General features: G+C 43.1%; 1 protein-coding gene across 1 annotated transcript in view; it reads right to left on the bottom strand.

Moving 5' to 3' along the window:
- Window positions 1–26,209, bottom strand: part of LOC144686799 (activin receptor type-2A) — a 168,394-nt gene that overhangs the window by 6,366 nt on the left and 135,819 nt on the right. The window contains exons 7-9 of the mRNA XM_078552515.1: window positions 16,198–16,343; window positions 14,082–14,196; window positions 11,137–11,275 (exon numbers count right to left, since the gene is read on the bottom strand). Coding sequence (XP_078408641.1) covers window positions 11,137–11,275; window positions 14,082–14,196; window positions 16,198–16,343 — 400 coding nt within the window. The remainder of the gene's footprint in view (window positions 1–11,136; window positions 11,276–14,081; window positions 14,197–16,197; window positions 16,344–26,209) is intronic.

Raw genomic sequence — 26,209 nt, 5'->3', positions numbered from 1 at the left:
ATGAAATTGTTTAGCAATGGTATCACGGCTTGTGTTAAATTTTGCAAGCTGGGGGCCCAAAAGTTAAGGTTGATGACAACATATTTGAATATGTTTAAGAAAAAAAAAAATCAGATTACGAAACTGTATTTAGTATGCAGAAACATGACTCTCAACAAAAAAAAAGCTGCATCAAATGCCCTTTGTTCTTGGTTTCAGGGTGATGGATTTTCTTTCTCATCCTACCCTATGCTACCCCTACTTCACTTTTTTCCATCCCCTAACTTCTTTCCTTCTCACCCTTGAATCATTGGCTTGATGGGAAACTGAACCATAGATTTTGGTCAGGAAATATTGTACTGTAAATGCAGTATAAAGTGTTGTTCCCTTTAAAATATGGCATTCTTGCATCTGTTCTGATAAGGGCAAGATGAAAAGCTGAGCATTTAAGAGAGAGTGCGTGAATGGAAGTTTGAATGCACGTGGTAATCCAGGGGAGGGGAATATCGGAAGGAGAGTTCAAAAGCCTGGAGGCGGACCCTTGTGGAAGGCGTCTGAGAGAAAGTGTCAGTTTGGGAGAAGTTTCCAAAGCAACTTCTTGGAGAGTGGAGATTGGAAACCCCGGTGTGTAAAAGACAGAATTCAATGAGACTGGTTGGTTGACAGTGAAACAAGCGTCTGGGGGAGTTGATGAGAAATTCATAGCATCTATCACTTGGTTTCAGAATGTGGTGGACCTGACCATAGGTCGCCAATTGGTTTACATGGGCCATGTACTTATTGTGAACATTAAAGTATAAGATAGTTTTTGCAACTTGTGTTATCCTTAAAAATCTGTATATATCTGTAAAGGTATAGTTGTGGGTGAAAGGAGTATTGTAATATAATCCATCTTTTCTTGTTAAATAAGTGTTTTATTCTTTTGTCAAAAGTTCATCAGCTGACTCTTGTGACTCTGTTCAGTAGTTACTCTCCACATATTTAAAAAAAAATAAAAATTAGGATCTATCAAGCTGGGTTCCACCGAGATCAGGCCTGCCCAGTGGTAACATCAGCTAGGATCATAAACATGATTTCCCTTTCACAAAGCCGTGTTGACTCTGCTTGATTACATTGATTTCATCGAAATGCTCTGTTATAACGATTTTTATAATAGCTTTGAACATCTTCCCTAAAAGAGTGTTAAGCTAACTGGCCTATAGTTTCCTGCTTTCTGTCTCCCTCCCTTTTTGAATAAAGGAGTTACATTACCTATTTTTCAATCTAATGGAGCCTTCCCTGAATCTATAAGTTTGGAAAATTAAAACCAAAGCATCAACTATCTCACTAGCGACTTCTTTTAAGACCCTAGGATGAAATCCATCAGGACCTGGGGACTTGTCAACTTGCAGTTCTAACAATGTGCTAAGTCCACTTCCCTGGTGATTGTAATTTTCTTGAGTCCCTTCCTCCCTTCCAATTCCTGATTTACAGCTACTTCTGGGATGTTACTTGCATCCTCTCTAGGGAAGACCGTAGCAAATACCTATTCATCTGTCATTTCCTTATTAATTCCCCAGGTTTACTTTCTATAGGACCAACACTCACTTTGTTAACTCTTAAATATCTAAAGAAGCTCTTACTGTCTGTCTTTAGACTTCTAGCTAGCTTTCTCTTGTACTCTAATTTTCCCCTCTTTATTAACCTTTTAGTCATTTGCGTTTTTTTATATACTGTCTAATCTTCTGGCCTGCCACCAGTCTTTGCACAATTATATGCTTTTTCTTTAAGTTTGATACTACCTTTAACTTCTTTAGTTAACCACATTTGGTGGATCCTCCCCTTGAAAGTTTTCTTTCTTGTTGGAATGTATCTATTCTGTGTGTTCTGACATATCTCCTTAAATGTCTGCCACTGCATCTCTATGGACTTATCGCTTAAACTAAATTGTCAGTTCACATTCACAAGCTCTGCTTTCATGCCCTTGCAATTGCCCTTATTTAAGTTTAAAATACTACTGTTAAACCCAGTCTTCTCTCCCTCTCTCCGAATGTAAAATTCAATCATATCACCATCACTCCTACCTAGGGGCGCCTTGATTGAGGTCATTAATTAATCCTATTGTTAGGAACTAGGGATAGTTTAGTAAGTTATTTTGGTATTTGTGGATGTTAGGAATGAGTTTTAGCTTTAAGTTCAATTTGTGTTTCAGTATGTGTGCGCTAAGAAAGGGAATAACTTGAGTTTTGATTTCACTTTAAAAGATGCCTGCATTCTAATGAGGTTTTATGACTCTTGAAGGAAAGTTAAAACAAACACAAGGTAGAAAAAACTGTGCTGTTGCCTAGCAACAGGGGTCCAAAGAGAGGGACCCACAGAGACAGAGAAAACAGAAAAGTGGTTTTAGTTCAGCTGAAAGGAGTTGCCAGGAGAAGCAGCATAGGAGAGGGACAGATAGCAAGTCCCAAACTAAAGAAGAAGCCAAAATTAGGGAGTGGAACAGCAGAAAGGTCACCAAGAAGCTTCCTGTCAAAGGGAAAGAACAGGAATCTGGAAAAGGTCCTGTTAAGTGAAGTTAAGAGTGATGAGCAGAGGAAGGTTCCAAGTTTAAAGGGAGAAAGCTGCAGGACACAGATTTAAAGCAAATTAGGTTTGCTTTCAAGAATACAGCCAAAGGTTAGTGACTCCTTACTATGGGCATGTGAAGCAGTGGCGTTCTGTTAGCATGGCTGAGCGTCTGAGAGAGTGTGCATGGAAGGCAAAGCCTGAATGCATGTGGCGGTCCAAAGTACAGGAACATTGGAAGGCGGATTCGAAACCCTAGAGGTGGACCCTTGTGGAAGGCGTCCGAGAGAAAGCGTTGTTTGGGAGAAGATTCCAAAGCGTGTTCTTCAAGGCTGGAGATTGGAAACTCTCATGTGAAAGACGGAGTTCAGTGGCTCATGGTGTAACAAACGTCTGGGGCGGTATCTGTCACTGGGTTTCAGAGTGTGGTGAGCCTGACAACAGGTCGCCTATTGGTTTACATGGACTGTGTACTCACTATGAACATTAGAGTGTAAGATAGCTTTTGTAACTTGTGTTATCCTTACAAAGCTGTATATATCTGTAAAGGTATAGTTGTGGGTGAAAGGAGTATTGTAATATACTTCATCTTTTCTTGTTTAATATGTTTTATTCTTTTGTTAAAAGTTCATCAGCGGACTCCTATGACTCTGTTCAGTAGCCGCCTTCCACGTTTCTAAACAAAAAATAAAAGTTTGGATCTATCAATCTGGGTTCCACCCTGGGATCCAACTTGCCCAGAGGTAACATCAGCTGGGATCATCACACCATCGCATTGCACAATTCCAGATCCAGTGTAGTCTGCTCCTTGGTTGGCTCCAGAACATGCTGATCTAAGAAATTATCCCAAAAACATTCAATGAATTTGTTATCTATGCTACGATGGCTTATCTAGCTGTTCCAGTCTGTGTGCAGATTAAAATCCCCATGATAATTGCTGTACCTTTCTGATAAGCTGGCACTATTTCCTCTTTGATACCCTGTCCTACCATGTGATTCCCGTTAGGAGGCCTGTACACCACTTCCACAAGTGACTTCTTGCCTTTATCATTCCTCATCTCTACCCAAACCGCTTCTTTATCCTGGTTTCCTGCACTTAGGCCAACCCTCTCTATTGTGTTAATGTCATCTTTAATTAACAGAGCCACCCCTCCACTTTTTTCTAACTTTCTATCCTTCCTATAATTCACATACCCTTCAAAGTTCAGGTCCCAATGTATCCAATTCTGTAGCCACGTCTCTGTAATGGATATTAGATTGTACTTATTTATCTCTATCTGCACTATTAGTTTATCTATTTTATTTCGAATGCTGCGTGCACACTGATCACTCCTGTGGTGAAGTATTTCCTGATACTTATTTGAAACAATCCTTCTCTAGTTTCAACCCATGTCACCTTATTCTACTCACATTGTTTAAGTGATAGTTAAGGTTAACTTTCTCTACAATCTAATGAATCACTGCCCAGTCACCTACATTCCAGGCTGGAAAGGCCAAATTACTTCAGTCTTTTCTCAAAACACAGAACAGTGACATTGGGTATCAGTTTCATGGTTCTTCTCTGTATTGCCAACAGTGTTCAGGTGTCTCTATAGTTTCTTAATGACGTGTATTAAAGATACAGTTGGGTAGAGCACCAGTGTTAGGGGCTAGAGCACCTGGCTTTGAAAATTAGCTTTGCTAACTTGCATTCTATCTTAGATATGTAGCTCCTATCTGTTGAAGGTATTATCTAATAACTCGATGCACACTTGTTCACCTTTCTTTGGATTAACGATTCAAAACAAGTCTCACCTCACTAATGCTAATTTGGCTCAACTTTGGAAAGCTCAAGAAAATTTAAATCTTGTCAATATCACAAAGAGATGACAATATCCTTGGTATTGGGCATAGATAGGTAAAGAGCAAAGGAAAATAACACAGCTGAAATTGAGTTAATACCTACAATCTCCAAATTCAAAATGAGCCCAATGAGGGCAACTGTAGCACCACCGCTACTCCCCACCACCCCCCACCCCCATCCTCTAATGCTCTGGCCAAGAGTTAAATCAAGCTAATTAATTTCCATTGGTCTATCCTTCACCTTTCTCACATTATCCATTCTCCCATGGTCCTACTTACGGAGACTGCTGTTACAGAGGCAAAATCTTTCACTTAAGTGAGCATTCTTATTGCATGACCCTGGATATCTCTTACCATTTAAAAATTTCTAGCAGCGGGGTCAGTGTCATTTGGATAGACGTCTTCCCCCATTTCTCTCCATCACTCTCCTTTCCTGGACATGTTAATTGCACAACCCCAGTTCTACCCTAGTGCATGGCACAAGGCTAAGAATAAGAAAGGTAGGGATGCTTTCTGGAAGGTAGTGAATGGTATTTCATGACTTTGGCAAAGTAATAATGATTTAAAACTTGAAATTTTTTGAGAACTTTTGATCTTTACTCGTGTAAAATGACCTGGGTCATGGGTTCTTAGACCAGGGCCAGGGAGAGAAATTATGGGGCCTGGTGCTTCTCGTTTCCCAGCCCCTTACCAACACCCACCTGCCCTACTCACTTTTAACCCTCCCCCTCAATGATGCACGATATTTTTTCCCCTTTCAAGATTCACCAATTAATTCACCAATCACAAGCAGCTCCTAATAAAATGATAATACCCACTGTTAGTATCTGGTTACAAATATCGTTTGATATTTGAGACAAAGGGCAGTGATTGACAGACATTGAGGGGTGACTTGATTGATGTGTACAAAATTATGAGGGGCCTAGATGGAGTAGACAGGAAAGAATCGTTTCCCGTAGCGGAGAGGTCAATTACCAGGGTGCACAGGTTTAAGGTGATTGGTAGAAGGATTAGAGGGAATATTAGGAGAAACATTTTCACCCAGAGGATGGTAGGTGTCTGGAACTCTCTGCCCAGATTGCTTGAGACAGAAACCCTCAACTCATGAAAAGGCTTCTGCATCTACAGCTGAAGATCTGTAACCTGCAAGTGCTGGAAGGTGGTAATAGAATGAGCAGCTACTTTAATCAGCCAGCGCAGACACAATGGGTTGAATGGCCTCTTTCTGTGTCGTAACATTTCTAAGGTTCTATATATATTTATATATAGCAAGGGTCATTAATATTAACAGCAGCAACAATATAATGCAGTATTAGTTTGTGTGTGCCCTATAGGTGATCCCACCACAACTACTGTACAAACCAGAAAGTGCAAATTTTACTTCAACAGCATCATGCAATATTGTTAATCTGACAGAAAAATATCCCATTAGTTACTTTACAACACTGTGTTCTGCACATTGCACCATATTTGGGGGAACGAGTCAATATTTGCAGCCCAAATAAACTGCACAAGATCTTTTTCATGCTGTAGAAGTAGAAGACTTTCTACTGCCTGGGTGCATGATATTATTCAATATAATTATTTCATACTATGAAAGGGATGTAATTGGATTCTATTTTATCAGTAATTTCACAGGGTCCAAAGCTCAAATGACTCCTGAGCAACAAAATGGAATGATTGAACAACAAAAGTCTTCACCATTGGTGAGAAGCATTGAGCACTCAGGTATCTCTGTGCGAAAAAACTTTTAAGCGACCAGAGGACAAAGACTGAATGGCTTACAGTTGGTATGTGTTTTCTTGATCAGCAATTCTTAAGACTCTTGATTGCTGCTTCTCACTACAGTATACTTTCAATATCTACTATGCAGCACAACTTCTTCACGATATTTCAATACCTGAAAAAACTCAAAAGCAGCATGATAGAGTGAGATAATAGGTAAGTAGACAAAAGGACAAGTTTGAATGCAATGGAAAATACTCCTGAGAATCATGTGCAGTGTAAAACAGTGATTCATTATGAGACCATTATGCACACCTGTCCTGGTAATTTCACCTCACAAAGCCTGCTCACAATGAACTTCCATTAGCCATAAAATAAACAGAACTCAGCCATGATTTCTACCCTCTGCTCACAAGATAATTATGGATGACAAAGGCCATCGAACCCAGCTCATCTTATCCATCCAGAATGACATACGAACGCACAAATTAAGAGTACGAGTAAGCTATTCAGCCCCTCAAGCCTGCTCTGCCATTTGATAACGTTGCCTACATTAGACCAGTGACTACAACTGAAAAATACTGAATTGGCTGTAAAGCAATTTGGGACATGGTGAAAGATGCTGTATAAATGTAGGTTTTGTCTTTCTTCCATTGCACTTGCATGCAGCAGGACAAAGTGACTGTAGCAATGGTGAAACTAGACGCCCAAATGCTAATTCTCTGAGGATAATTACTCACGGAGCAATCAACTGATGTTACAAAAGTGGCTACGAAAACAGCACTACATTTAAAAAAACAATTCAACTCTGTAGCTAATACAACCTTACTATTCTGACTTCTCTGGCACCAACCCACAATATACCATAAATGGCAGCTGCCCTTTTTACACTAAGGACACTATTCCCAGGATTTGTCAATCAGGCATCCACCAGCAACTCAGGAAAAATGTAAACTGAATTGTTGACCTGAATTTTTCAAAGAATGATACACATACAAAAATTCAGCACAGCCTTAACTCAAAAACTGGATTGTTTCCCCTTCCACCAGAGGCTGTCATACAAATTGTGTTTGTGAATTTACAGCCTGCCTGGGGTGAACTTAGGATGGAGTAGAGATCTGTAAAGCCTTTCTTTAAGAAATTGCCTCGTGACAACTGGGGGTTTCATTCTCAGGCTCTGTAAAGAGTAATAAAACAGGCGATAGTAAGTCAAGACCCTGTTTTGCATCACTCCTGGTTTTTACATTACTTCTTGCATTAATTTTGATGAGGCCTAAGACTCTCAAGCCTCTGGTACACCAATCAGCATGTCATCAGAATTGTGCCTACCTACTTTAGGGATAACGAAAATTTAGACTGCTATTTATATGCTGGTTTAAATTCAAAAGATAAATTTGATAAGTGCACAGTATTTAAATTAATGGTACTAAACCTAGAAAGTGACTCCCTAACCCTTCCCCCCCAAGCTGCCACTACCCCCATACCCCCTACTCTGCAAGCACCCCGACCACCCCATCACTCCCACCACCTTCCTGCCCACCCCTCAACCTCACCACCAACACTCTCACCTGCCCCTCATACCCCCCACCTCCATCTAATGCCCCCACCCCCCAGCATCCAATTGGCTCTAAAATTATTACAGGAATATGACTTTACATTTTTTAAGCAGAATTCAACCAAGAATGGCAGTAACTATGAGTAGGAACTGCTGCTGCTGAATTTTGGGCAGCTTTGTGGTTTTCTGACAGGCTTTCCTAAAAAAAAAATCGGAATCACAAAGGTGCCCAATGGTCGGAAGCACCAGCAATCTCTATTTTCAGCTCCTGTCAGTAAAACTGGCCAGGAAGATTGACTTAGAAAAAAGATCATAACTCTCAGCAATCAGAACACTCTGGTTGATTGTTCCGATTTTTTTTAAAAGCTGGTCTTTCAGGTCTTTTTAAAATTTTTGTTTAAAGGATGTGGGCATCGCTGGCTAGGCCAGCATTTATTGCCCATCCCCAATTACCCTTGAGAAGGTGGTGGTGCAACTCTTGCTGGACAATAAGGAACTCCATTTACATCACCCAACCTGGCACACCCCCTTAAACTTTGGGCCCCAGTGTTTGGCACAGTCAGCAACTCCTCTCCTGAGCCCTGTCTCAGGCCACTAACATCAAAGGTTAATTGCTGTCAAGTGAAAATGTTTTACCAAATTTGGAGACATGGGGCAGAACTTTCACCCCAATATGGGAGGCGAGAACAGAGGTAGCTTGGTGAGTAATTTCATGCTGCGAGCTGACACCGTTCCCCCCCCAACCCCGTGCCATTTTGCCAGAGGTCTGATTGGAAGCAGAATGGCAAGCCACCTGCAAGCGGGAGTAAGTTAAAGGCCAACTAGAATTTTCTAGTTGCCTTCAAGGGCCCCATGGCATCAGCAGTATTACAGCAGACTCTAAAGAGTCTCCTCCCCCAACCTTGTTACAGTTGCAGCCGTTGGCTGTACGCTGCCTTGCGGAGGTGTTTATCTTCCATAATGGTGGCCCAGCAGCTGTAGCCAAGTTTTATTTCAGGTTTTTAAATTTCTAAGAGGCATTCCCTCTCTCCCATACCTTCAACAGCAGGCTTAGCTCATTCCAGCTTCAAGAGTCCTCCTGCCATCGGGCCACTAATCGGCCAAAGGAAATTACTGCTGGGTGACTACTCCGAAACAGTGCGAGGTTGAGACCCCCACTTGACCCCAGTGCCAAGGTATTGATCAAAAATGCAAAATCCTGCCAGCAGTCACTTTAACTTTGAAGTAAATTTCAAGCACGTCAATAATCTCATTATAATCATGCAACATTAACTTGTGTCTTTTGCAGCCTAAGGTAGTACAGACTCAGGTAACTAATGAGAGAAATGTCCCTGAAATTTAACCACAATAGTGACCAATGTTTCTTCTAATTTTTTTCTATTGTGTATGGTCTATTCACTTAAAAGCGCAGTATGCTTAAATTTTTTTGCATGGTCACGAACGTGTGCTATCTCAAAGGGGATGACATGCACATGGCTGCATGGTAACTTGTGGGCTGCTGTGCAATTTAAAGGGAACAACGGTATAACCAACTATATAGTGGTGGTCAAGAGCGTAAAAAGGAATTGTATAGGACTACCAATGGACAAGTTGATGAACTTTTATAATCTGATACATAAATCTTGGCCCAACAATTATTCTTAACTCCGCAATTAGTATTAGGGGATGGAACAGGGGGTGCAGCTGGTTGGATAGCTCTTTCGGGGGGGGGGGGGGGGGGGGGGGGGCACCGGCACCGGCATGATGGGTACAGTGGCCTCCTCTGGCACTGTATTATTTTAAGGCGACCATGAGTGTGTGCATGCATGCGAGTCAAGATGAAAGAAGACTGACCTGGGAAATGGAAGGTTTATTTTTCTACTTTGTCTTGCATATCTAGAATTAAATGTTTGCACTGCTGCCCCAATGGTTCTCTGTTCAGACATACTCTGGCAGTCCCAAACTCTGGTCAAGGAACTTTGGGGTCAAGGGAATCATGCGTGTTGTGCCTGAAGGTTTGGATGATTACAACTTCTTTGGGAATGGGACACATGATCATTTGGTTGATAACAAAATTGGTTCAGTTCTCAAAACCAAGTATGCTGGCTTGGGACTATTTGGAATATAGAAACAGGAGTCACCGTTTGGCCTCTCAACCCTCTTCTGCCATTCAATTAGATCATGGCTGATCTTTATTTTAACTTGATTTACCACTTTGATTCTATAACCCTTAATACACTTAGCTACCAAAAAGCTATTGCTCAGTTTTAAAACTTCCAATGGTACCAAGGATGAGGGACTTCAGTTATGTGGAGTTATCAGAGAAGCTGGGTTCTTCTCCTTAGAGCAAAGAAAGGGGACATTTAATAGAGATGTTCAAAATTATGAGGAGTTTTGATAGTATAAATAAGGAGAACCTGTTTGCACTGGTAGGAGGGTCAGTAATCAGAGGACACATATTCAAGGTGATTGGCAAAATAACCAGAGGGGAGAATTCTTTTTTTTTTAAAAAGTTGTGATGATCTAGAATGCATTAGCTGAAAGCATGGTGAAAGCAGATTCAAAGCAACTTTCCAAAGGGGTATTGGATAAATACGTGAAGCAGAAATATTTGCTGGGCTATGAAACTAATGGGATAAGTTCCTTTAAAGCCCAGTGGGCCAAAAGGCCTTTTACTGTGCTGTATGAATCTATAATCTATATAGCTCTGGTTAGCTAGTACAAATGTTCAGTGGGAATTGTGTTGCGTATTCTTAGCTTTCTATTTTTTTCAGGAAACGAATTATGGAACTAAATTGATGCTAACGACAGTGGGACAAAACATAACATCTGAGTTTAAAAAGAAGGTACAATTGAGAAATTGTCAAAAAGGTTCTCTGATTGTCACTAAGCCAGGGCTGACACCATTCAGGGTGTGCAGATTGCCTTCTGCAGCCCAGAAATGTGTCAACTATATAGGCCATTCTATCAAATGATCTTCAAAATTGCATTTACTGTTGAATGCTAAAATTATGAGAATAGGTTGCATAAATTTGGCTTGTATTCCCTTGGGTAGAGAAGATTAAGAAGCGATCTACTAGACATCTTGTCAAGGTGTTCGATACAGTCAAGGAGAGGTTTCCACTTTGGGCAGGGGGCGGATGGGGCAAGTTGGGGGAAGGCCAATACGAGGAGTAGTAAATATAAGATCATTACCAATGAAGCAAATTTATGAAAAGTAGATAAACATGAGGGAGAAAGGAATAGAAAGAAAAGTTGTTGGGGTTGAAAAGAGAGATGGGAAGAACAGTATAAATGCTGGCATGGGCCAGTCAGGCTGATTGACCCATTTCCCTGCTGTGAATTCCATACAATTAAACTTTTTGAGCAGCTGTGGAGTGCCAGGGTAGGTTCCATAGGAGGAAGCAGAGTACAAAGCTTCATTATGGACTTCATAAGCAAGTTTTAACTCTACTGAGAGGCAATTAGGTAAACTCATACATTTTTTGGTTATAGTAAGAAACCAGACCAACCATCTGCAGCTGTACACCTTGATGCCAATTCCCACAGCACGAGACCCATTGAATACATGTCTATCCTGAGGAATGCATCACGCTGGAAATTTATGGCACCTTCCAAGACCTCCGGAGCCATGTACCTTCTGGTGCCAACCTTCGAAGAAGAGAAAAACAGACTTTTAAAAATATCTAATATGCACATTTTTATTCATAAAATAAAACCTCTTTTGGGTTCCCTGGGCATTCCAAAACATCTGACAGCCAATGAATTGCATCTAAATTGCCATTATTATTATTTTGTGGGCAAATGTGGCAGCCAATATGCACACATAATGGTCCCTCACACAGCAATGAAATATACATCAGCTAAGCTGTTTTTAGCAGTGTTGGTTGGGGAAGATAATTCAGTCATTTAAAAACTTTCACACATTCTTCCCCAAATCCCAGAATCATTAATCTGGCAAAAGAACGGTCAGGGTTCTCAATTATGTGTAACGCTAAGTCACATCAGACTACATTTGTGTTTTGGATAATTTTATTTGGCAACATGAGAAACTGACAGGAAAGGAACATGGTACAGTTTTTGGAATAGTAATGATGGCGAAAATGTTAGCAATCGCAATAATTACAACATTAAAACTGACAGCAACTTCAAGAGTTTGCACATGCAAAATTAAGTACAGAAATTAGTAACTGCTTTCAGTGTTGAGAGAGGAGAATTCAGTGATGGTAATGCTGTTGAATATCATGGGGAAACGGTTACATTCTCTCTTGTTGGAGATGGTCATTGGAGATTGGCCTAGCACTTGCGTGGCACGAATATTACTTACCACTTATCAGCCCAAGCTGAATGCTGTCCAGATCTTGCTGCATATGGACACAGACTGCTTCAGTATCTGAGGAATCACAAATTGTGCTGAACATAGGGCAATCGTCAGTGAACATCCCCACTTCTGACCTTATGATGGAAGGAACATCATTGATGAAGCAGCTAAAGTTAGTTGGGCCTAGGATACTACCCTAAGGGACTCCTGCAGTGTAGTCTTGGGATTGAGATGATTGACCTCCAACAAACACAACCATCTTCCTCTGCGCTAGGTATGAATCCAACCAGTGGATAGTTTCCCACCCCCCCGATTCTAATTGACTCCAGTTTTGCTAGGGCTTCTTGTATCAATGCTGCCTTGAGTTCATCATTTTTTGTCTATGTTTGCACCAAGGCTGTAATTAAGTCAGGAGCTGAATGGCTCTGGCGGAACCCAAACTGAGTATCAGTGAGCAGGTTATTGCTGAGTAAGTACCTCTTGATAGTGCTTTCGACGACTCCTTCCATCACTTTGCAGACGATTGAGAGTAGAATGATGGGGCGGTATTTAGCTGGCTTGGATTTGTCCTGCTTTTTGTGGGCAGGACATATCTGGGTAATTTTCCACATCGCCAGGTAGATGCCAGTGTTATAGCTGTACTGGAATAGGGGCGCGACTAGTTCTGGAGCACAAGTCTTCAGTGCTATTAATGACAGGGCCAATAGCCCTTTGTGGTATTCAGTGCCTTCAGCTGTTTCTTGAAATCATGCAGAATGAATTGAATTGGCTGAAGACTGGCATCTGTGAAGCTGGGAGCTTCAAAAGGAGGCCAAGATGGATCATCCACTTGGCACTTCTGGTTAAAGATGGTTGCAAATGCTTCAATCTTCTCTTTTGCACTGATGTGCTGGGCTCCCCCATCATTGACGATGCAGATATTTGTGGAGCCTCCTTCTCCAGTTAGCTGTTTAATTGTCCACCGCCATTCATGATTGGACGTGGCAAGATGCAGAGCTTAGATCTGATCCACTGGTTGTGGGATCACTTAGCTCAGTCTATTACATGTTGCTTCTGCTGTTTGGCATGCAAGTAGTCCTGTGTTGTAGCTTCACCAGATTGACAGCTCAATTTTAGGTATTCCCTCCTGCATTCTTCATTGAACTAGGGTTGATCCCCTGGCTTGATGGTAATGGTAGAGTGGGGAATATGCCATGTCATGAGGTTACAGGTAGAGGTGATTGGCTGTTACCCTACTTGCTAACCTCACTGCAATTGCGCACCTGGAAATCCTCTTGACCTGATTTAAGCTGCATTTAGGAAAGGAGAAGTCCATGTAGCTAGATTTTTGTGGGCAATTTTCTTCAAGGTCAGCAGCAAGCACAGCTGTTTGCCACTGACTGCAAAATCCAGGCCTACATCCACGCTGTACGTATCCCATTATGAGAAAATACAACCAAATTATGTGCTCAAAGGGAAAGGGGAACTAATCTAGTTCTGTACAAATGTACTGACCCAATAACCCCAAGAAGTGCTGGAAAATATATTACTAGCTGCAATTCTCTGGTTGAACTCAAGGAATCTCCCAATGTTATGCATGCAGACCTACAATGTTTGCAGCGTTTGTCCAAGGGCTGTGCTTCAATAGATTGGTTCCCAATCTAGTCTAAAGTTGCAGCCCCCCTTGAAATTAAGAATCACTCTAGGTCTCCATCCTTCTGACTTTATTAGAGAAGCTAAGGAGGAAAGAAGGCCCAAAATTGGAGGTCTCCATGGCTTAGAAATAATGTATTTAAAAATTTTGAGATGTGTGGGGGATGGAGGGAGTACTTTGGTTCTTAAAAAAAAATCTGTACTTATGTAGGATGTAGGTGCATTAGGAATGGAATGTTGCTAAGTAACAGGGTACAGGTCGATGTAGATTAAAGCTCTTGCTACTCTGCACCAATAATATTCCTCAGTCCCCTTAGAAGAGTAGCTCTACTGTATTGTCGCTTCTATTCATTTCACACTCGAGACACACAAGGATTTGCCAAATCAAAGGCAACCTGATTGACATTTAACTGCTGTTAAAGCACTTGTATAGCTTAACAGGTATTTGCTTTGAACATCTTCATATAGAAATTCTTGATTAAACCACATCTTAATAGTTCATACCTGGCCATGAGTATCACCTGCTGACTTCCCAGCTTCAAATCGCAAAGCTAAACCAAAGTCTCCTATACAAGCAGTGAGATTGTTCTTCAGCAACACATTTTTACTTTTGAAGTCCCTGTTCAAACAGAGCAGAAATACTAGTCCTTACAAAAGAAACTAAGTCATCTCATCAGTGCACGTAGACCATGCATCCACATTATTCCACAGAATAAAATTTACTTGAGAAAGTGTCTTATACTGCAATGGATAATTTTGAAATGCAATAACTTGTGCATACAAATATGGCAGACATTTTACAAACTGCAAGATTGCACAAAAAACAATACATATGGCAATTTGATGTTTGATTTGGTGGTAGGAGTTTAAAAACGAATGGTGGCATATGAATGCTCTATTTGAGTAATCTCATGGTATTTTTAACCATTCACCCAAACTTACTAGAACAGGCAATCAGGGCCTTGGTGCAAAACCACAGCTGACATCTGTAGTACTAACAGTGGTGTAGCTAATTGCTAACCAAGATATAGGGCTGGGTTTTCACTAACAAGGTGGGATGCTCAAGTAAAGAAATTTCTTGACTTGGTAGACGTGTCTCCATATAAATGTCCCCCAGACACACTATTTTTACTCCAGGAGGCAGTGAAGAGATCGAATCAGGCCCACTGACCCTGGAAGCAGTTCAGGGGCAACTACGGCAAGTGCCAATGCTAAAAAGGCCTGCCTCGGTTCTCTGAGGCTTTGGCCCAGTCATATTAAAGTCTGTTAGGGCCTCTAGCCCTCACCCCTCACACTCCAACCCACTTTCCATTTCCCCTCATACTTCCCAATCCCCTTCACCCAATATGGGCTATGCACAGAGCCAATGAGCCATATAATACCAATGGCATGTCTTGAAATGCTCACAAAAAACACCCATTCAGAAATCTGCTTTGAAAAAAAAACCTGTTGCTCTTATAACCATATAAGAGTGTCAGACACTGCGATTCACAGTTTCAATCAGAAGCTTCATCACACTTCACTCCTCCTAATCTTGCCCAAATATACATGCAGATCAAAGAAATAATAGCTGACTTATTTATAAGTTTATACTAAATTAACCAAAGCTAACACTCCACTGCAGCCTGTGTAAACAGACCCCTACTGAGCTAATCCATTAGTGAGTCTTGGAGTTCAGCCAGGCATTAATAATGAGGCCTCATGGAGAAACAGATGTGTAGCCATCTGTTTCCTCTGTTGATATAGTTGCCAGGTGGCCTCATTATAAATGCTTAGCTAAGCTCCAAGACACTAATAGATTAGCTCAGGAGGGGTCTGTTTTCACAGGTGGAAGTGGAGTGTTTGCTTTCATTTATTGACATCTTTATGAGATTATAAAAAGTTAGTCTTTCCTTGAACTCTTTCTTTCAATATCTGTATGTTTGTTTGGACATGATAAAGAGTTGTGAAGCGAGGTAAAGCTTCTGTTGTTGAAACTATGAATGGCAGTGTCTGATTGACTGTATATTCCGAAAGCCCTTTCCTTATGAGCATTTCAAAGCTTGTCATTGTAATTATATGGCTCATTGGTTCTGCACAAAGCGCAGACTTAGTAAGTGGGCATCATGAGCAGAAACAGGGCAAAGGTAACATACCTTTCAAAAGGTTCCCAAATCATGACTATGGTTCACAACTGCTCTGAGGTGCTGTGAACTACAAGTCCTCTACTCTACGAAAATCGAGGGAGGTTATGTGATGCCTACCTGAAATTGGCCAGGTTGAGAGTGCAGGAGTGCAGGACGTAGGCTCACTACCCCACCCTTACCTCCCACCAGCACAAACTGTCAGCATGGAATCGCAGAATTGGGTCCAGCCCACCATTTTTAAAGGCCTCCGGAGTAGGTCCAACTCCAGAAACTCAAGCCCCAGAGCATGTCTTGAGGCCATAATCTTATGACTAAGGGGTGAGTAGGTGATCAACAGAGCCAAGCAGACCAAGAACAACAGCAGTACGAGAAAGGAAAGACTACCAAACTATCTGAATGTCCCATTCATTGATTTTTGACCAGATTCCAAATATAACTGCTCATTTAATTAAGCTCAGGAACAGGTTCTAAGGACATCAGTAAGTCAGGTGTACCTGTGAGCAATGGCAGGTTTGTGTCCATCTTTTAAACCAGGTTTATCTTCATGAAGATAAGCTAGGCCTCTGGCCATACTCTCAGCAATATGGCATAATTCATTCCAAGTAACCACATTAGCTTTTAGATAATCTGTCAAGGAACCCTGAAAGCAAAACAAAGTAAATACTTTTGGTAAACGCAGGCTTCAACTGGGAAAGGTCTTAGCTCCATAATTTTCTTCAGACTTCTAACAGGTAAAGTGAGGGGGCATCATGTTAATCTAAATTACTTGTACTTCAAAAAATATATTCTTTATTTTCACATTGTTATAGTGCAGCCAATGGTAAAAGCTGGGCTGCTCAAACCCCAAAGGGAAACCTGAAACAACTGCCACAACGGCTTTGCGATTTGTATAAATTTCGAGATGCGTGCCTTGAATTCAGTAGTAATAAGGCCACCGAGTCGTATAGGTTTCTTACAAAACTAAATTAAACCTTTATTAATGAAAAAAATGATTTTAAGTATATACACAGGTTTACAAGTTACTGCTGTAGTAACTTCTAGCTTTCCTGATTAATCTAATTCCCAGTTATACCTCGGTTAAGGCTTCTAGCTTCCTTGATTAATCTAACTCCCAGTTACACTTCTGTTAAGGCAACAGTAAAAACACACAGATTTTAAAAGACCCAGGCAAAGTAACATGATACTCAAAACAGTCGAATTCAAAGTGAGTTTTCTTAACTTCAGTTCTTGCAGACTTCAGTTTGGGCACAGAGGCTGGAGGCTTTTCACACTTATTAAATCTTAGAATGCCTTCCCTTGCACACAGCCTTCTCTCTTTTATATACATTTTCCCCTTTGAATGCAAATTCCCATTGTTTCACTATGTCTTTGGACTTTACCTCTCTGATAATAAAAATCTAACATAGTACCAATTTTACCAGTAATCTTTGGGATAAATAAGCACACTGCTTCTTAACTTCTCCTGGTTAGGTGAAACATTTCACTCCCTCTTTTGAATTCAAGCTACTCTGGTTTATTTAAAAATGCAAATGTTACCTTTACACCTCACATCCTACAACTTCAACCATGTTTACCTATTTAACATTTCAAACCTAGTTTGTCTTCTGATAGATCAAAGCCTTCTGACCAACTGACTTTAATCCAATTAAGTCCCTGTCACTCACATACTATTCCTATCCTTACAATAAAGTTCAAAAACAATGAATATTATTATATTTTCCTGACAACATCTATTTAAGTCCTTTTTAGGTTTCCCATAGCACAACGTAATTCTTCAGGCCAGGGAGTGGGTTAACAAAATGCAAATTTACGGGTTTCTCCAGTCTGTTTTGTAATCAACTACAAATGCTTGATCCATCCTCTAATTTTGTGCAGAGAAATGTATTACCCTGTTTGGCACCTCCTTAATGGGTCAATGGAAATTATGACTGTAACACAAAATCAAACAACTTTAATGATTAAAATTCTTCCATATTACATTTGTGTGTGTGTGTAAGAATCTCAATCATAATTGAAATAAAAACAGAAAATGCTGGAAATACTCAGCAGGTCAGCCAGCATCTGTGGAGAGAAACAGAGTTAATGTTTCAGGTCGATGATGACCATTAATCAGAACAAATGAGATTGACTCAGGGTCAATTATGCCAGTTATACAGTTATGGTCTAGCTCTAGATCAATTCACCTTCTCCCAGGACATATAGTTATGGTATATTAGGTCCAACATTAAAAGTTTACAAAATGAGGTGAAACATTGAGAAAATGAGAAAATAATAATTCCATAATATTTCATCACCACTGACCAAAGTTAGAAACAGGCAGAACAAGGCAAACAATAAATTATACAAACTGCAAATGTTGCAGTAGCTTCTGCTTTGGGTGCAATAGGCAATCCAAGCACAAATTGTACTCAAAACTGTGCAACTTTTCTGAACTAAAGTTACGGTTCTGCTTGAACTCATTTGTTTAATCACAAACATAAATTCTTCCATGAAGTGGTGAATTTGGGGAGTGTTTCAGTACACAAATATTTATTCTTCCCCCCTTGTATTAAAAAATATTGCTTGATAATGAAGAGCGGTAACCTGGTTCAGTTTTATTAAAATAGCTGATAGTGTTTAGCACAAAAATAAGCATTTTTAATAAAGGTCTGGTCTACCACCTGAGTGTAACCTAAATAACTGAAAATGATTTTTAAACATTATATAAAACCATTGGTGTAGGCTCGTCACTCTTAGTAAATTTTTAATATTGACAAATTTTTAAAAAAATTATTTTTCCTTCCCCTTTCCCTGGGGGGAATGTTGCTTGCACTGCTTCAAACCAGTGCAAATGATTGCAGAAACTCTATTTGCCATGGACATAACCCAGGCTTGAAATTCCTTGACTTTCTGCACAGGTTTGGCTGATGTCAGATGAAATTAGTGGAATCTTCAAAAACATGATAAGCAAAGAATTCAATTTTTCTTTAAATGCATTTTAAACATTGTCACCTGGTCCTCACAAGAAGCTCCAATAAGCAGCTCAAATTTCATTGGCAAAGCCAGCAGTTATCTATCAGGACACACAGCATCCATTCACTCACATTTAGTTCAAGCTAACAATTTCTAAAGTATTGCAATTTAAATGTTTTCATCTTTTCTGTATTGCATTCTCAACAATTTGGTATTTCTCAACAACACACTTGACATTTCTAATCCCAAGACTCAACAGGTCCAGGGAAATTTCAGCTCACATACTGGTGCATTGAAATAAAACCATCATCTATTGTATTGTATATTTCATACCTTAAATATTCACTCCCTGCACCACTGGTGTACCGTGGCTGCAATGTGTACAAGATGCAGTGGAGCAACTCACCAAGGCTTCTTTGACAGCACCTTCCAAACCTGTGACCTATACCGCCTAGAAGAACAAGAACAGCAGGTGCATGGTCACATCAGCACCTGCAAGTTCTCTTCCAAGAAACATACCAACCTGACTTGGAAATGCATCACCATTCCTTCATCGTCAAATTCCTCCCACTCCCTGCCTAACAGTACTTTGGTTACCACATTAAATTCAGCTGTTCAAGAAGATGGCTCGCCACCACCACCTTCTTAAGTACAATTAAGGATAGGCATTAACACATCCTCATTCCATGAATAACAAAAATGCCAGGGATTGGCTTTGTTACAGTATTGTAGTATAAGAGTCTGGCGCATAAAGGATTAGCAGTATCGCCGACACAGTGATGTAAAAGAACACATGACCTACACCTAGGGGTTAGTGTTGTATGTAGCATGGAGTAGTACGTAGTGTCCAGTAGCATGGAGACAGCTCCTAGCTTGGACCTTTATTATACCTATGTTTATAGTTTCTAGTACTTAATAAATACTTACTGTTGAACTAGCCAATACTACGAATACCTTAAGATCTAACAAACGACACCCAACACCTTACAACATGGTGGCAATGGCTGGAGCAACTCAAAACCTCACAGAGACTGCAAAAGAAACTTAAAATCTTGGAAAACTGAAGGAAAAATCAAAGTAGTATTCTGGCCTGAAGAAAAGCTCAAGAAGCGAAGGAGCAAGAGGAAATCACTAGAGAAAAGCTCCAATGAAAGGCTTGGAAGCTGAAGGCAGAAATGAAATGCCTCATTGTGGCAGAAAACTCCACTGAATCCTGTGGAAGTTCAGCTTCCATGCCCAAATTATGCAGAGTCAGCAGACCTAGCAGGGGTGAGCTAAAAGTTTAGAATTCCTAGACCACCCAAGTTGTGAAAAAAGTTAAATACTACAGTATTCAGGGGGAGGCAATGGCATAGTGGTATTGTCGTCAGACTACTAATCCAGAGGCCCAGAGTAATACTCTGGGGACACGGGTTCGATTCCCACCACGGCAGGTGGTGGAATATGAATTCAATAAAATTCTGGAGTGATGACCATGAAACCACTGTTGATTGTTGTAAAAACCCATCTGGTTCACTAATGTCCTTTAGGGAAGGAAATGTGTCACCCTTACCTGGTCTGGCCTACGTGTGTCTCCAGACCCACATTACAGCAATGTGGTTGACTCTTATAATGCCCTCTAAAATGGCCTAGCAAGACAATGAGTTGTATCAAACTGCTACAAAGTCACAAAAAAGGAATGAAACTGGACCACCCAGCATCGACCTAGGCACTGTTAATGACTACGGCAATCTCAGCCCTGTCAACCCTGCAAAGTCATCCTTACTAACGTCTGGGGGCTAGTGCCAAATTGGGAGAGCTGTCTCACAGACTAGTCAAGCAACAGCCTGACATTGTCACCCTCACAGAATCGTATCTTACAGATAATGTCCCAGACATCACCATCTGTGGGTAAGCCCTGTCCCAATGCCAGGACAGATCCAGCAGAGGTGGCGGCACCATGGTATGCAGTCAGGAGGGAGTTGAACTGGGAGTTCTCAACGTTGACTCTGGACCCCATGAAGTCTCATGGAATCAGGTCAAACATGGGCAAGGAAGCCTCCTGCTGATTATCACATACCGCCCTCCTCAGCTGATGAATCAGTGCTCCTCCATGTTGAACCCCACTCGGAGGAAGCACTGAGGGTGGCAAGGGCGCAGAATGTACTCTGGGTGGTGGAACTTCAATGTCCATCACCGAGAGTGGTTTGGTAGCATCACTACTGACCGAGTTGGCCAAGTCCTAAATGACATAGCTGCTAGACTGGGTATGACCCTAGGTGTTCTGGGAGCCAATAAGAGGGAAAAGCATACTTGATCTCATCCTCACTAACCTGCCTGCCATTGATGCATCTGTCCATGACAGTATCGGCAGGAGTGACCACACAGCACAGTCCTTGTGGAAATGAAGTCTCGCCTTCACATTGAGGATATCCTCCATAGTGTTATGTGGCACTACCACTGTACTAAATGGGATAGGTTTCAAATAGATCTAGCAACTCAAGACAAGACAATTCATGAGGTGCTGTGGGCCAACAGCAGCAGCACAATTGTACTCAAACACAATCTGTAACCTCATGGCCCAGTATATCCCCCAATCTACTGTTACCATCAAGCCAGGGGATCAACTATGGTTAAATCATGCGTGTAGGAGGGCATGCCAGGAGCAGCACCAGGCAAACCTAAAAATGATGTGTCAACCTGGTGAAGCTACAACACAGGACTACTTGCATGCCAAACAGCATAAGCAGCAAGAGATAGACAGAGCTCAGCGATCCCACAACAAACAGATCAAATCTAAGTTCTGCAGTCCTGAATGGTGGTGGACAGTTAAACAACTCACAGGGAGAGGAGGCTCCACAAGTATCACCATCTTTTATTTTATCTTATCATTTTGCTTTTATCACCATCTTCAATGATGGAGGAGCCCAGCACATCATTACAAAAGATAAAGCTGAAGCATTTGCTACAACCTTCAGCCAGAAGTGCCAAGTGGATAATCCATCTCGGCTTCCTCCGGAGGTCCCCAGCATCACAGATGGCAGTCTTCAGCCAATTCGATTCACTCTACGTGATATCAAGAAACAACTGCAGGCACGACATGCTGCAAAGGCTATGGGCCCTGACAATATTCCAGCAACAGTACTTAAGACTTGTGCTCCAGAACATGCCACGCCCCTAGCCAAGCTGTTTCAGTACAGCTACAACACTGGCATCTACTCTATGTGGAAAATTGGCCAGGTATGTCCTGTACACAAAAAGCAGGACAAATCCAACCCGGCCAATTACCGCCCCATCAGTCTACTTTCGATCATCAGTAAATTAATGGATGGGGTCATCAACAGTGCTATCAAGCGACACTTGCTTAGCAATAACCTGCTCACTGATGCCCAGTTTGGGTTCCGCCAGGGCCACTCTGCTCCTGACCTCGTTAAAGCCGTGGTTCAAACAAGGACAAAAGAGCTGAACTCCCGAAGTGAAGTGAGAGTGACTGCCCTTGACACCAAGGCCACATTTGACCAAGTATGGCATCAAGGAGCCCTAGCAAAACTGGAGTCAATGGGAATCAGGGGGAAAACTCTCCCCTGGTTGGAGTCATACCTAGCACAAAGGAAGATGGTTGTGGTCGTTGGAGCTCAGTCATCTCAGCTCCAGGACATCACTACAGGAGTTCCTCAGGGTAGTGTCCGTGGGCCAGCCATTTTCAGCTGCTTCATCAATTACCTTCCTTCCATCATAAGGTCAGAAGTGGAGATATTAGTTGATGATGGCACAATGTTCAGCACCATTCGCGACTCCTCAGATACTGAAGCAATCCATGTCCAAATGAGCAAGAACCTGGACAATATCCAGGCTTGGGCTGACAAGTGGCAAGTAACATTCATACCACACAAGTGTCAGGCAATGATCACGTCCAACAAGAGAGAATCTAACCATTGCCCCTTGACGTTCAATAGCATTACCATCACTGAATCTCACACCATCAGCTGCCGGTAAAGAAGCATGCAGTCTGCTTTGCGGAGACGGTTCTTATGGCCTTGGCAGCGGCTGGAGACGCCAGGCAAGAGGGTAGGGCGGGTGGGCACTCGAGCCCCTGGTTTTCGACAAGTGCCTCGCAGTTGTCCTGGAGTAGGTGGATGCCAGGGCAGACACCTTTGTATCAAGCGATAGAAGGAGGAGACCACCACACCTGGGAGGAGGTAGCAGCCCAGGTCAGTAGCCATGACGTTGTGCGGCAATGACCTACTGCGCTCAGGAAGGGTGAGTACCATGTTGGCTTGGGTCCATGTGGTGAAGTGTTAAGGACTGGCCGTCCCAACGTGGAGTTCAGGGATGTTAGAGTCCGAGTGCCAACTGTCAATGATGCCAGACCTGGCCAAGGGGGTGAGCCCTGGCAGCTTGGACTAATTGCCTTGTGGCTCTGGGGCCACAACTCAGATGTGCCCTGCAAGGTGTTCCTCAGGTGGGGTCGGCCAGGCTGCTAAGGCGCTGCAGGTAGAGAGTGGACTAATCAACGCTCCTCTGTCCTTTCAGGAGAAGACAAGCCATAACCAATTGGAGAGGTCATGGACAGGCAGAGATCCGCCCAACCTGTTGCTGCTGACCAGTTTGAGGACTCCCTGGAACTGGAGAGTCGTGGAGAGGCAGGGATGTCAAACGAAGATAAGAGCGCATTGCACAGAGGTGAGAGTTTCAGCTTGCGCAACCATTCTAGTGTTGTCTCTTAATTGCCTCAAACCTGGAGTCCCTATTGATCATTGAAAAACAATGACACCATGAGGCAGATCTCCACTGTCTCACCAGGGTGTCTGGCATGCACAGTGACAGAGTGGTGACTTTAACTAATGACATATCCTTGTTCTCCCTTAGATTCGCCAGCACAAACTCATTCTCAGCAACCAGAAGGGCCACCCCGACGCCAGAGGGCCACCAGGCTTCATCTGCGCCTGCATCACAACTGCACTCTGAACCAGGCACCAGTGCAGATACCAGCACCTCAGTGGGCATTAGATTGTTGGCTACATTTTTGGTGCACATTGGTGAGGGCAATTCACACTCGCTAGAGGTGCAGGTGAAGGCAGAGACTATCCAGGGTGCCAGCAGTCGGAAGGCTGCCTGAGACCAGGACAATGCTGGGTTAAAGGCAGATGATGAGCCACTGGAGTCATTCATTAGACGGGAGATGCTGGACGTCCAGCGGGATGTGCAGGAGGATCTGGCAGAGATCCATGAGGGTATGCATGCCATGGTCTCTGTTGTGGATGAGTCCATGCGGAGCATAAGGACTGTGTTGACCCTCTCATGGCCAAGCACACTGCCTCCTCCAATGGGAGAGTGGCAACTCTCATGGAGAGGCAGTTCCAGGGACAGAATCAGGGGTTCCTGGGGCTGCGCTCGGACCTGCAAACCCTCACACAGGCAATGACCTCAGATGGTCAGTGCCAGTGTGGGAGATGGGTGAGGCACCCAGTATCCCAGCTAGGTGCCCGTCCAATGGCGAGCAGGGAGCTTCAGAGCAACCTCACGTTGGCGCACAACCTGCTTGTCGTCTTTGCGGACTCCTCTTAGGGCGCTCCGGATGATGGCTGCAGCTCCTCGGCCCCTCTGCCAATGACCGTTGCATCTGATGAGGCTGCGATGACCGGGGAAATGCCAGCTGTGGCACTGGTCGCTCCCTCCCAGGCGGGGCCATCACAGGCTCCACTGGCCAGAGGACGACCGCTAAGGTAATCAAGGCCAACAAGACACCAGAGTCAGCAGGCCATCTCCAATACCGCTGCCACTGAGGGGGGGCAACAAGATACAGCACTTGCAAAATTTAAGGCACCATGAGCACAAGAGGGACTGCTCATGGGTGATCTTCTGTTCAGTTATGTTTGGTTTATATATCTACTGGTCTGGACATCAACACCAGTAAAGGTCATGTTAATGTGATGTGAATGGGACAACAACATTAAACTTGCTTTTGCTCTGATTGCCTGAGTATGCTTCACATTTTATTTTTGGTACAGGATACGCCAGTATGTGATGCTGGACGTGAGTGGCTCTGAACTTTATTGCACAGGCACTGAGTGGACTTTGGGTTCACATGACAGGGGCATTTCAGACATCCAGGATGGAGGTGGCAGCCCTGGCATGAGATGGGAGCAAATCTTTGACATCCTAGCTGAAGGAGCGTTGGATGAAGGCATCCCTGGTGTCTCTGCCTCCCTGAAGGTTACAGGGGTCTACCTCCACACCCTCAACGCTTTCCTCACTATGCTCCTCTTCTGACTCAATAATGGGTTCATCCTCTATGGCCTGTGCAGTTGCCTCAAGATTCTCTTCCTCCAGTGGGTCCCCTTTGCCAGCGCCAGATTGTGGAGAGCGCAGCATGCAACCACGATCAATGACACCTGCTCTAGGGGGTATTGTAGCGCTCCGTCTGAATGGTCCAGGCATCAGAAGCGCATCTTTAGAAGACATATGGTCCCCTCCATCACCACCCTTGTGGAGGCATGACTCCTATTATAACGCTGCTCTGCCCCTGTTCTTTGGTGGCAGAGAGGTGTCATAAGCCACCTTTTCAACGGATAGCCCTAGTTACCCAGCAGCCATCCATCCAGCCAAGCTGGGGCACTGAAGAGCCTTGGTACCTGGGAGTGTCTGAGGATGTAAGCGCCATGGGAGCTGCCAGGGTACCTTGCTCAGCCTTGCAGGATATGCGTTTTGTGGTCACAAACTATGTACACGTTCATGGAGTGGAATCCCTTCCTGTTGACAAAGGCATCCGCTGGCGCCTTAATGGCCACAATGTGTGCAGTCGATTGTACCTTGAATGAGGGGGAACCCAGCAATTGCTGCAAACCCTCTGGCTTGCTCAGCTTTGCTGGCCTCGTCCGTACAGAAATGAATAAATGTCATGAGCCGCCTGAACAGAGATTCTGCCACCAGCTTGGCGCAACTGTGGACAGCTGACTGGGACATTCCACACTGATCCCTGGAAAGAGCTGGATGCATAGAAGTTGAGGGCCACTGTGACCTTCAGAGCCACTGGCATGGGGTGTCCACCCACACAGTCAGAGGTGATCTCAGGCCCAACCATATGACAAATGGAGGTCACAGTCTCCCCAGAGAGACTGAGCCTCCTTCGGCATTGCACCTCAGACATGTTGAGGTAGCTGCGTCACTGCCTGTAAACTCTGGCAGCAGGGTAGTGGTGTCTTCTGCGGCCCCTTCCACCTTGGATTACCTGCAGCCCTGCGCCCCTTGTGCCTGCGCCTCTCTTTCCACAGGTTGCTCCCCTGGTTATGATGCATAGGGACACCTGGCCTCCTCCCCCTTCTGCGCCTCTCTTCCTCAGGAGGAGGAGATGCCAACAGCAGAGACCACAATCCCCATTACCAGAGTAAAAGGTGGCTGTCTGTTACCTGGAACATTCCACATGGTCAAAATCCTCTGGGGGCCTTGGAGACACCAATAAGTCCTCACATGCAGCCTAGAAATGCTAACAGTGCTAACAAGCCCTGAACAGAGATGAAGCTGCCAAATACCAATAGGCAACCAGCAAACTATCTCCAAATCTCCTCTCAATGG

Source organism: Cetorhinus maximus, chromosome 11, assembly GCF_964194155.1.
Source record: "Cetorhinus maximus chromosome 11, sCetMax3.hap1.1, whole genome shotgun sequence".
Lineage (NCBI taxonomy): Eukaryota > Metazoa > Chordata > Chondrichthyes > Lamniformes > Cetorhinidae > Cetorhinus > Cetorhinus maximus.
This window is presented reverse-complemented; position numbering and strand designations above follow the sequence as displayed.